The sequence below is a fragment of the Toxotes jaculatrix genome, chromosome 16, assembly GCF_017976425.1.
Source record: "Toxotes jaculatrix isolate fToxJac2 chromosome 16, fToxJac2.pri, whole genome shotgun sequence".
NCBI lineage: Eukaryota > Metazoa > Chordata > Actinopteri > Toxotidae > Toxotes > Toxotes jaculatrix.
Genome location: NC_054409.1, coordinates 8,513,742 through 8,526,677, shown reverse-complemented (window position 1 = coordinate 8,526,677; position 12,936 = coordinate 8,513,742). Strand labels below are relative to the sequence as shown.

The following is a 12,936-nucleotide window of genomic DNA, read 5'->3' as shown; positions in this document are numbered from 1 at the left end:
ACTAATTCATTAATAGGAACTAGTGGCTAATAATTATTTTTATGATCAACTAATCACTTTTTAAAAAATTAAATAAACTAAAAAATGTCAAACACATATACGTTTGGAGAGCCAGAGACCTAGACATTAGGGGGCATTGTGATTCCACTCGACTGAGCTTTACTGAAGGTCAAACACTGAGAGCAGTCAGACAGATTTTAAATAGATCCCCACTTTCATCATTCTACCAGAACCACTTATTTTGAAGTGCAAATAAAGGTGAAAAGGTAAAGTTATTACCCACACTGTCTGTTCTAAGGTCCCATTAGATTTAGCAGAGCATCCTGGTTCAATCATAGTCATGCAATACTTGCAGTTTCAAAATGCAGCAGATAATGAAATTGGACTTGTGAGGACAACGCCTGCCTGGCTGATCCACTGTGAAGCTGAATCACCACATCCCCAGACCTCAGTAACACAGCTGATGTGTAAAATGTTACACACACACTTTCTCTGTATTGACCTGTAGTGTTGCAAACATTCAGACTGACAGGCTGACCAGTCAGATGCAGCTTTGCGTTGTGCAGAACCGTGAAGTGAGGTCACCTGTTAAGTGATGCGATTAACAGGATGCTTTGCAAATCACCCTGTAAAAGTGATGCAAAGCAGCAGCTGATCATTTTATTGGAGAGCTATTAAAAAATAGAACAGCGGGAGCTTTAGTGGATTCAAATAGATCTTCAGTATGTCAGCGTGAATGTTTAATTTGTGGTTTTTACTTATCAAAGCCAGCTGAATAATGTCTGTGTGCAGGTGAAGAACTGCTTTGCATGAAGCTTCTGTGATGCCACCAGTTTATCCTTTATGGGCACTGCAGCAAAATGACTGACATGCTTTGTATGTATGATTCACACACGATGAATTCAGGGGTTAATCACCACCTGTCATCACCTTAATCATGAGCAAAACCTCAGATAAATTTCTATTATCTTGGCAAATTTTCTAGTAATGCTTTACTATATCATAAAAAAAATATTTACTCCAACGCACTCAAAGAGACACGTTTTAAAATCTGGGATATAGTGGCATGTACAGCACATGTAAATGTGTGTGTGTCTATAAGCACAGTGAGTAAAGAGGAGCTGCAGAGAGAGCAGGGGTCAGGCTGTAAAACCATGTGTCACCCTCAGGAAAAGTCTTTTACTGGTTCTGGTTTTCCTCAAAAAAAAACACCAACAAAAAAAAAAAAGAGGTGAGACTGGGCGTGTCAACACAGGCTGAAAACATGAATGCCAGTCCACATTCACACCGGCCGTGGTGACTTTAAGACCGTAACACAGGCTCTGTTTCTTACAACATATTCCTAGAGCCCAGCCTCACAGCTGGAATGTACGGCAGGGACTCTGGTGTTCACTGAGCATGCCTGGACAGGTAGTTTTGGGAAGTAAAGAGTGAGCTAGACTGGATACTCAGAGAGGCTGATTCACAGTCAAAAAAATATGTGTGCTAACGTTGGCGTTTGGCTTCTAATTCATTTGCTGCTTTGGCTAGTTTTGACCAAAACTAATACTGATAATAGAGAGCTGTTGTCACGTGTAGTTAAGGAAGATGCTTTGAATTCATGCACAGTTGGCTGGCATAACAGTTGGCAAAGTCCAAAACAAGGCTGAATCAGGTTAAGCAACTTTATCAGCGTGGTGATGAGCTCAGAGCCAGTGTGTTGTCACATTCATTACATGTTACGCAGTTTAAATGTATTGTTCATGATACAGGACTGTTTAGGCTTTAGCTCACTGCAGAAATATTTAGACATACTATGGTGCATGGATGCTTGCATCTTTCTGTAGGTGCTGAGTGATTCGATGCAGCTGATTTGATGATTACAATGACTCCTTGCGCTCGATGATCCTTACCAACAATCACTTAAAGCACAAATACAGACAATTTAGCCATTTATTAGCTTTAAGCTGCTGAAGCCTAAAAGCAAACAGCACAAAAAGCACTATAATCACTGCATGTGTGCACACCCACAAGCATGTAAAACCACATGCTTGTGGGTGTAGGTGTTTTAGGGTCAGGTAAAGCCTTGTCTTTGAGGATCAAATCTTCCATTTGCTAAAGAATGTGGATGACTGTGCTTTGTTGCTGAAATATCTTAATTAATATTAAGATGTTAAGTCAAATAACCAGTTTGAATGTACTTTGGCTAAAATACAGACAGGATATGGTTAATATCTTTTAAAGCCATATTCGTTAGAATGTAAATGCGGCATATTTAGGTGCTACGATAAAAAGATGCTGACATTTGGTTAGAGTGTTATCTGCTGTAAATGTAACACTGAGGGCTTATCTACAATAACGTAATCGCACTGTATGTATCTTAGATTCAAAGATTCATGTAATAGAAAGGCTGTGAAATATTTCTGGTAAGTTACAAAACTACCTCTAAGCTTTTTGTAAATTAGAACTTTATTGATTTGCTCACAAGTTCACAATTTGTCTGTAAACCTTGATAAATAATCTACACTTGATCTACAGTTGACACCACCCGCCGCTGCAGCCAGACAAGCCTGATCACATTCACTGCAGCAGACGGTTGTTCATCACTGAATCTCTGTAGTTTTGTATTTTAATCTGAACTTCCCCAAGTTCTCGCTCACTTCTGATTCTCTTTCTCGCTTGAGTCTAAATAAAGGACACCAAGGGTGAGATCACACCCTCGCAAACACGTGCGTGCATGCTTACAACCACAAAAATGTAACTTGACGCTTTTCAAAATAAGGCAGTAAATTGGCTTCCCTGTGCTGTACTGCAAAGTGTTATGTAAATATACCTGATAAAAAAAACTTGATGTATAATTTGCCGTCAACACGCCATGTGCCAAACAAAGTCTGGAAGCAGGCAAATTAGATTATTTCACACAAAGCCCAAAGGTGTTGCTCAAAGTTGTGCTGCTAAGCTGAGAGATATGATATCAGTATGACTACATGTTTGTGCATCCTCTGGCACATGTCTATTTTCAGTGTCTCAACACAATGACACGAGTCATGTAATCACAAGAAGAAACCTTAACAACAGAAGAGAGTCGTTCTCCACCCTGATAAAACAAACATTCTCTAATGTTCAGTCAAATGCAAAATGCACTGCAGGATCCTCCAAAATACCATCAGTTCACAAAGAAAAGCCAAATAACAGCCAGCACTCAAATAATGGTGGCATTCTCAAACAAATAAAGGCTGAGAAAAGTGGGGACAAAGACCCATAACATAAAAATGTGATATTCAATTTGTAGATTTAAAACATGAAAAAGCAGCAGAACATCACACTGAAGAAGCTGGAACCAGAAAATGTTTAACTTTTTCATTTTAATTAATTTTGTTCCTCTGCTCTGCTGCTGAATGGCTTCAGCACTAGAAGGGATTATACGCTGCACTGATGGAAGGTTTTTATTGTGAAACACATGGAGGAAGCATTGAGTTTGCATTAACAGAAAACAGCAAATAAAATAAAAAAACAGTAAGAACTGTAAAACAGGCGAAATTAGAAATAAAAGCCTGCCTCTAATAGTCGCCTGTGTCAAATATAAGTCAGATTCTCTCTCTCTCTCTCTCTCTCTCTCTCTCTCTCTCTCTCTCTCTCTATCTCTCTCTCTCTCTCTCTCTCTCTCTCGTTGAGCAGATAAAGTCCTCACCAGCTACTTTAGTGATGCAGATTCTGTCTGGGCTGTAACATTTGTAGCTCTGATCCAATGAAAGCATGTCACACCATGTAACCAAGATCCAACATTACGAAAAAAAACAAAAACACATCATCCCTGCAGCATCTCACATTCACAGATCAACCAGCTCATTCAGATGGCATGTAAAAGCTTCACTCTGTGACACACTCACATACACACCCTCGTTTGAACAACCAACAAAGGTGGAGAGGCCCTAATTGTCTTGGGTGGAGCAGAGAGACCGTGAAACTGCTGCCGTTCAAATGGTGTCCATGTGCTGTGAGCTCCAGACATCTGAGTTTATCAATTTATCAATCATCTCTTATGCTCATCACAGTTTTCGATAAATAATCTGAAACACATTCACTTTGCAATGTCAGGAACCTTTCTATTGGTATGATCGCTTCACTTCTACTTACTGTAAGTAGAAGTGAAGTCATTGTGTGTGTTTGTGTGTCGTTACCATTGTTACTGTGTCTGACACAATCCTGCAGCACGGCGTGCCACTTCTTCTGCTCCTTCTCTGTCGTCACACAGAAGTAGTGGTGACGGGCGTACGGGTGCCACAGGATGAGGGGGAACTGGGTCGCACACTTGATAAACGGACTGCTGCTCATTTTGGCCTTGATGCCTACAACGAGTCACATGACAGAACAAGAACGAGAAACGATTTAGAAAGTTTAGAAAGTGAAACTGCAGATAAGATGGAAAAAGACAAGATGTACAAAGATGAACTGAAACAAACAGGTGCATTGGGGATTAAATGTGTAGAAAATATAATTGTCCTATATTATCATTCAGTAGATATTCATAATTCCTCTCTGTCCTTTTCCTACCTGGCAGGCTGGTATTAATCAGCTCTATGTACTCCTCCATTGAGGCCAGGGCCTTGTACCCAGCACAGCTGATGGTTACTTTTGGATGCAGCCCGCGGTCATGTGCCTGTTAGAGAGATGGCAAACACGCTAAGCTGTTTTAACTCAAGTACCCAGGTCACCAAATGGGACAGCAGCTCAGTCAGGTAAGAGAAAACCCACTGTTTTGCTCTCATAGAGATTGATGGTGTAGCTGTTTGGCACGGATACAAAGCGACTCCTCCACTTCCGATTCTCCTCCAGGTACTGAAACAGACTCCCTGAGAAGATGGACCGGCCCGCCAGAGGGTCCTGAGAAACAACAGAGACACTCAGCACTCAGGTAAAATGCATTGTTGTAATTTATGTATCATTGTTTCTTGTGATACAAAGCACGATAGTTGTGCACATTTTGTATCAATGAGATCTTTCTTAAAAATGCTGGTTTCACTACTCTCACATTTTAGTAATATTCTCAGTGAGATCTATTTGCAAGAGACTTGCATGGACGTCTACGCCTAACTGGTGTTTCCAAACATGGAAGGTGGAGATTCGTACCTAAAAACACACAAGTGTTTACACAGAGATGCACACCACACACTTTGTTTTAAGATTTCCTGTCTTAGATTAGAGGGGAGTGGCAGAATCGAAACATAAAGAGTTTGCTTTTGTTTGACAGCAGATTCAATGCTGTTTGTTTGATTGATGCAAAATGCCAAAAAAAAAGATTATGACAAAGTGGAGCAGAAAGAAAGTGGTAATCTTGTACAGTATTGTGAAGTAAACCACAGGCTGATAATACAGACTGTTTTTTTTTTTAATTGATTTTCACTGAAAACACTTTGGATGTTATTGGTTTTCACTTGGATTTCATGTACTTTTGCACCCAAAAGTTTGGTTTTCTGCTATCAGGACACTGTTCACCACACAGTCCAATATTTTTCAATCACCAAGCTAAGCACAGATAGATTAGCAGATTATCCCTAGAATCTGTGTTATGTGTGTGTGTGTGTGTGTGTGTGTGTGTGTGTGTGTGTGTGTGTGTGTGTGTTATGTGTGTGTTATGTGTGTGTTGTGTGTGTGTGTGTGTGTGTGTGTGTGTGTGTGTGTGTGTGTGTGTGTGTGTGTGTGTGTGTGTGTGTGTGTGTTATGTGTGTGTTATGTGTGTGTGTGTGTGTGTGTGTGTGTGTGTTAGCAGTGTTTGTTTTAGCGGTGTTGATTCACATGTGTATAATTTTTGCGTTTCTGTCACAGGCACACACATGCAGCTGTCCTCCACACAGTGAAGACAGTAGATGAACAGCCATTGTAGAATTCCAAACAGCATATCTGTTCATGTGTGAAATGTGCTCCACTTTCCCTCCAGTGATTGTAAACATGGACAAACATGGACATAAGCGGGTCCAAAAAGACGAGGAATACAGAAACCAGAGCGGTGGAGCAGAGTGCTCGCTCGTTAGGTAACATATTGCCAAATAGACCCAAGAATGAGCTCATTCATGCAGCGTGTATAACATCTAGCTCTGCTGACCAAACAAAGCCCGTATTGATTTAAGTTTATGCTATGCACAAATAATTTAGCTACAAACAGCAGTGTGAGAGATTCCAAAAATATACTGTAAACATAGCAGGAAGGAAGCTGGAGAAATTAAAGTTACTTAAATTATAATCCTGAATAACAAAGTATTTTGATCATTAGAGACATGTTTTAATTTCTCAATTTGCAAATGATGTCAGGGTAAAAACACAGTTCCTGTAGGACACGAAGTTTCATCCTGCTAATGGTAATAGTGACATCCTACTCACCAAGTGCTGAGATGTGGAAACATGGTGACTTAACAAAAAATCAGATACACACACACCTCAAATAAAGCAGTTTAGAAAGTCATACTAAACTGCAGACTTGTTCCAAACCTTCCCGAATGTCTGACTGTTCCTGTTAGTTGCCCATTTGGACTTTGTTGTAGCAAAGGCACTGTGTTCCCAGAGGTCAGCAATTACTTTGGTGACTACAGTGTAATTGTAAGCGATACACTGTAAATGATGGCCAGACCCACAAAAATAAGATCCAAGTTGTGATAAACTGGATTTATTCTTTCATTTCCAATTTGTTGATGTTGTTTATCGCTCCAGCCAACGAGCAGATTAAAACAGAGACAATGAACTTGCCTTTCGGTGAAGCAGCTGTGACTGCGTCCCTCCTCCTCCTTCTATCTCAAAGCGGACACTGTTGAAGAGAGCGACCGCGTACTGCTGCTCGTACACATCGCTGAACTCCTTCATCACATCTCTGGTCCGAGCTGCAGGGGGGGACACATAGACATGAGATCAGGAAACACCCCTACCAGACAAACTACTTTTTACACAACTCACACAAACTGTATTGTTTCTGGAGCACTTTTATTAAAATAAAATAGAGGGCAGAGTGTTACGTTCCACAATTTTCTTTAAGAAGTTAATGTGAGATTTTTTAAAAGTCAGAAATAAACCCAGTTGCTCAGTGAAACACTTAAGCTAAAATTTAAAAAGAAAAACTTTTGGGCATGTTTTTCAAACTTTATCAGTACTGCAATTTAAATTTCTTTGTTAAACATTAATTGAGCGTAGAGGGAGAGCGGCAGTTCTCGTGAGAAGACATACTGTCCTTTTAACAGGGTGAGATGAAGGCCATAACCTTCACTGCTGCTATCAGCTCTTTATGAAAATAACATTTAAAATGGTCCATTTAGATAGTGACTCTTGTGCAGCACTCAACAAAGAGACACATACCAGGTATCATCAGCACAGATCGCTCTATATAATGGTTGTCAGGGACACGTCTGTTATTAATAAAGCTTTCAGAATTGATATAGTTGAAATATAACTGCACTGAAAAGAGATTTGAATGTTATTACTGCTGGGTGAACACTACCAGTAACTAGAGACTACCTTTGTTTTGATCTCAACCACACCACCAACTCATGAGTACTCAGTAATCATGTAATAATGTAGTAATGACTAATGAGCACTCATGGGTCAGAAGGTCATCATGTTCACAGATGTTGCAGTTGGTGTGATCCCATCGCAAGATGGTCTCTAGTTTTGGTTCTTGTTGCAGTTCTTCTTTGAATCTGTTGACTCAGTAAAACATTTAAACCAGGACCACAAGATTTATAATTGCACCATTCCATCAAATGGAAATACTTTGTCTTCTCATTAGATTTTACACATTTCTGCCAAATTCAGTCTGAGCCTCATGTTGTTATCATTATAAGTTGAATATTTGTGGGTTTCAGACTGTTGGTTGGACAAAAAAGACCTCTGAAGATGGCTCTGAGAAAATGTGACTGGTATTTCAGACGTTATATTCATTAAATAATTATTCGATGATGAAAATAATTGTTAGTTGCAGTCCCAGTTTGGAGTGAAAGCAGAATCTCCCAGTGGGGATCAGCTTAACTGAATCATTGTTTTTCATAAATCCTCTCACTGCTTGACTCAGCATTTCTTTTCCACCACTCTCTGCAAGAAGCATCTTAATAAACAGTGCAAGAACACGCAGGAGGGGGACATGACATTTTCCCACATTCCAGTGCTGGAAAAAGAGTCAGTTTGCGAGCCCATCAGTGTGTTTGACTTGGTCAGCAGCAGCAGACAGCGTTGACTATGATCTGTTTATGGAAGGGGACAACACAGGAAGGAGGGAGCCGGTCTGCAGTGGGAGAGCAGGAAGGAAAGAGCTGACAGGACAGGACAGACAGGGAGAGAATGTGGAGGAGACCCAGGACAGGGACACACAAACCTATTAAAAACATCATGTCATACCAGGAGGAGATGAGTGGACAGGTTAGAGGATTACAGGAAACAAGGATTGAAAACGATGGGAGACTCAGTGTTCCTCCTGAGTGCAGTGTTTAGAAAAGCCGAGTATCAAACTGTATGAAATGTTGGATGTGAATGTCTGGCCAGACTAATCTTGTTTATTTATTCTTTGCTCTTCCAGTTCCTGGCTTATAATGAAAAGGGATTTGCAGAAAAATATTATTAATCCTCAAATGAATGAGTGAATGAGTGTGCAGATCCTTTTAGTTTGATTTCTGGCTTCAAAACATTTTGTCACCTTTTTTTTTCTTTTAAAATGTGAATATCTGACATAAAACTCTCTATCCTGTGTAAATTTCCATCAGATAAGTGCCAGTTAATGGGGCCTCCATTCCAAACGTGGAAAGAGTTGGTACTTTCCACTGGTCGCCTTGCTGTGCCAAAGTCAGCACAGTGGGAAGCTGTGCATGGACAGCCGTTTAGGCACTTGGGAATTGGAATCTGGGAACAAAGACCACAACATAAAACACACACCCAACCGTCTGTTTCAACCTGTATAGGCACGCCAGAAAGTTCAGTTATATCCCTCTATCTACCCCATCACTTCTTTTTGCTCTGCTGATGAACAGTAACCTTAGAGGAATGTGACAGTCATCAGATGCTCCATCAACGAGATGGTTCCCCCAACTCTGACTCACAAATAAACAAAAATATAAAAAGTTTATTTATTTTTTCTCTCAGTGTAAAGTCTTGTTCTGTGTTTGAGAAACAAGTGCAAGATCTTTATAATGTCTGAAATCAGCAGCATTAGTTCTCGTCTCTCTTAAGCACGGATGGATGGACATAAACTGTGTGGGTGACCACACCATTATGATTTGCATTTGCATGTGTGCGTTCATAGTGCGTCTCTGTTGTGTGGGATCACAAGGGAGGAGATCATTTAGTGAGAATGTGCTTAGGCAACGAGGATGAAGAAATAACCTTTTGGGGAGGTACACACTGCAAACAAGACTCCCAGTGCAGAAAGGTAGTAGTTTGAACACACACACACACACAAAGTGTACACCCACTACCAAAAAAGATTTCCAACTTTAAAGGATGTGCGATCTTCACAGAGACAGGTAGAGACGACACAAAGGGAGGGTGTGTGAAAAGCAGACAGCTGTTTGAGCTATTAATCTTGTGACATGTTTCTACCTGCTTTACCTCTTGCAGCTTCACCCAATATCTTCTCCTGTCTCTCCTCCTCTGCATCAGTTCTCAATGTGTGTCTCTACCTCAACAGACTGATAAGCAGGGAAAGTTGCACAATTTTAGGTATTTAAGCTGAAAACCTAAAATGATGCTGATTCTGTAATACAGCTGTTCAGAAGCTTGTTGGTTTTATTCATTGACCACAGCCGTCCACAGTAATAATATAAACTTCCCTCCCTGCAATTGTGGAAACCCTGAATTGTACCAGAATCACAAAAAGACACATTGATTTCCCAAATAAGTCAATTTTTTCTGACAGCACCTTTTGTCTTTATCACCACAGGACACGTGATGACACCTGAGTCAGCTCCATTTGCTGCTGGAAACTGTGAAATGCAACTGAAAACTCCAAAAAAAGCTAGTAAGTGTGTGTTTTTGAGATGAAACTGAGTGTTGTATTCCTTGGTTTTTAGAGGCCTCTCCCAACTGTTAAGTGAGGATGACATCAGATAAAGAGCTGTTTTGTTGCAGTACAGGGTCCAAATAAGATTTGTTTTCATTATCTTTGAATTAATTCATCATTCGTATTTACAAAATGTCAATAAAAAAGGACAAATGTCCATCACAGTTTTCAAGAGCCCAATGTGACATCTTCAGATTGCTTGTTTAGTCTTATCTGCAGTCCAAAAGTCAGAGATATTTATTTTCTAATGATATAAAACAGAACAACAAATCCTCACATCTGAGAAGACAGAACCAGAGAATATTTGACATTTGTCCTTTACAACGATCATCAAACATGTTCATTTTTTGATCGTTTCAGCAGCACTGCACTGTTTCAACACTTCTGGGCTCAGTGTTTTCAAACACAGTAATAAACACAACAGATGAAAACAGAGAAGCGAGCCAATCATCACCAGAGGCAGCCTCCAACAATGTTAGTCTTCCTATTTTCAACTGTTGCTGAGAGTATTTCACTGTCTGATTCACAAAAAGCAGCAACAACAAACAAACAAACTGAGAGTCTGGACCTCAGGAACATACTCTCTGGCTTCTGGAAGTGGTTTCTTCACGCAAGTAGCCTGCCAGCATACAAACACAATTACAATCCTGAAGCTGTAGGAACATCCTAACCCAGCCTAAAATGACTGAGACAGTTTCTGGAAAGCACAAGTCTAGAGTCTGGAGGATCTAACTCAAACATAAAAAAGCAAACAAGTCCTGGGTTGTTTTGGTCCACTGATGCATTGCCAAACTGTCTGTAGTGATGACAGTAATTTCAAGGAAGCCTCTACACATCCGTGGAAGGTGTTTCAGCCACTGCACTGTTCTTCTTGTTGAAATAACCACACAGACCCGCACAGTGCTCAGTGGGAGGCTGGAGCAATCTGAGACCTAAATAGCAGTCAGTCCCAAACTTATACAAACACGCTCCCCTTTGAGAAACCTACTTATTATCTCAGAGAAATAGGCCTGCAGCAAAGCTGGGATTCAGGGGAGCTCTTTGAGCAGAGCACAGCAACAATGCACTGATGTAAATGAGAGGAGAACAGGGAAAAGGTGACACTTATAAAGCCATTTATCACATTTCAGTCCGATTTTGTGCACAGTTCCTGCACAGAGGTATGGATTTGTCCCCTCAGATTAATATCACGGTTCAGTGTAAAGGAAGTTCGGTTTATCTAAAATAGAGTTTACTCCAACACATAAGCATGTGCTTTATAGGGTATGAATCAAGCAGTTCTGACAAAAAGAGCAGGAAAATCAGATAAAACGATTATGCTGCTAATATGCAGTTTATAAAAACTTAATAAAGTTGTTACAAACTTTTAAGGAACTTTCAGTTCTGTTTTGGTTATGAACAAAATAACCTTCAAGCAGCTTCAGCCTGTGAGAAACTGTCTACATTTCGTATTCAGACACTTCTCTCTTACCTGTAATCATCTCCCGCCTGCTCTCATCCAGGTGAGAGGAAACCACGTCCCCCATAGTTACAGGAGAGCCTCACAGATCCTGCAAGTACCCGAGCTGGTTACAGGTTGTACTCCAGGTGACAATAGGTTTTGGTGGTTTACTTCCCTCAGTGTCAGACACCCGTGAGAATGCTTCACTTTCCTGGTGAGAGGCACTGCTGCGTTTTTCTCTCCCGCTTTCTCTAACGGAGGAGGAGGCGGACTGAGGCGAGGCGGCGACTCCGCGCGGGTGAGGAGGAGGTGAACACTGGTCTGGTTCACAGTGGTAGGACACACCCTCTGGGAGTCATCACTGGTCCAACGTGTTCAGTCGGCCCCTGCCAAGGGTGTGGCCAGAACCGGGAGCTTAATAGATTAACAACATATTCAATGTTCTTTTTTTTAGGTGCAGCCCGAATTTATTAGGCGTTAAATTTAAAACATATGACGGTGACATTAAAAACACAAACCAACATGTGTTGAAAACAATCACACCTCAGTGATGTGGTTTATTTTGAAATGGTTTTCCATTTTGGATTTAATTAATTTTAATATTACTCATGGAGACCAAAATTAGCTGATTTCTGATAGAGGTTCTGTCCTGTAAAGGAAAAAAGGTTTCCCATGATGCCCAGTGTCGGCGTTTAGTTACTACATAAAGGTCCATGCTGCCCCCCTGTGGACTGTTTCATATTGAAACCGATCAGTCACAAATTTTCCCTTTGATTAAAAATATTGCTCACATAGTTGTAAAATAGTTCAACCTTTAATCAGACACCATTCGCATTATTATTTAATCTCTGATTTTTTTTGCAGGTCCTTGAAAAGTCTTTCATTTTATAGTTTATTGTTTACCTGGATCTGCGTTTGTTGTTACCTTGGCAACAACTGCTCCTGTCCATATTAAGAAGGTGCACTAATCAATAAATATTATAATTGATACAACACATACATTGACAGGAGTAACATCCACTGGTGCTGAAACAGTCGATAACTTCATTAGCTGATAAACAGAAAAGTAACAACAGTTTCACTGATCGATCGTTTAAGTCATAAAGCAAAAATGTCATATTGGCTGTTCGCTGATTTCAGCTTGTCAGATGTGAGGATGTGCTGCTTTTCAGTTTGCTTATCAATAATCAGTAGGCCTAATGAAAACGATAATCACTGCATACTCAACCCTGTTTTCACCTATAAGAACAAGGATCAGTTTTACCAAACACATGAAAAACCAAAGATGACAGAGACGGTAACTGTAGAAATTGTTTTTCTACCCTGTTATTTAAAGTAAATCCATGCTGTTACATGTAGACACTCACTGAATGGCCCGTTTCTGTAGAGTAGACTCCAACATAAATGATGTCTGAATAACACAAGGATCATGTAGGAAATTCAGAACAAGTAAACAAAGTTTTGTATCGTAGGTCTGATTCAGGAC

General features: G+C 40.3%; 1 protein-coding gene across 1 annotated transcript in view; it reads right to left on the bottom strand.

Annotated features, from left to right (window-relative positions):
- The window catches only part of niban2a (niban apoptosis regulator 2a), a 28,152-nt gene extending 16,437 nt beyond the window's left edge, over positions 1 to 11,715 (bottom strand). Inside the window, exons 1-5 of the mRNA XM_041059787.1 lie at positions 11,481 to 11,715; positions 6,721 to 6,851; positions 4,735 to 4,863; positions 4,534 to 4,639; positions 4,161 to 4,328 (exon numbers count right to left, since the gene is read on the bottom strand). Of these exons, the coding sequence (XP_040915721.1) occupies positions 4,161 to 4,328; positions 4,534 to 4,639; positions 4,735 to 4,863; positions 6,721 to 6,851; positions 11,481 to 11,535 (589 nt within the window). The 5' untranslated portion in view covers positions 11,536 to 11,715. The remainder of the gene's footprint in view (positions 1 to 4,160; positions 4,329 to 4,533; positions 4,640 to 4,734; positions 4,864 to 6,720; positions 6,852 to 11,480) is intronic.
- Between the last annotated feature and the right edge of the window lie 1,221 nt (positions 11,716 to 12,936).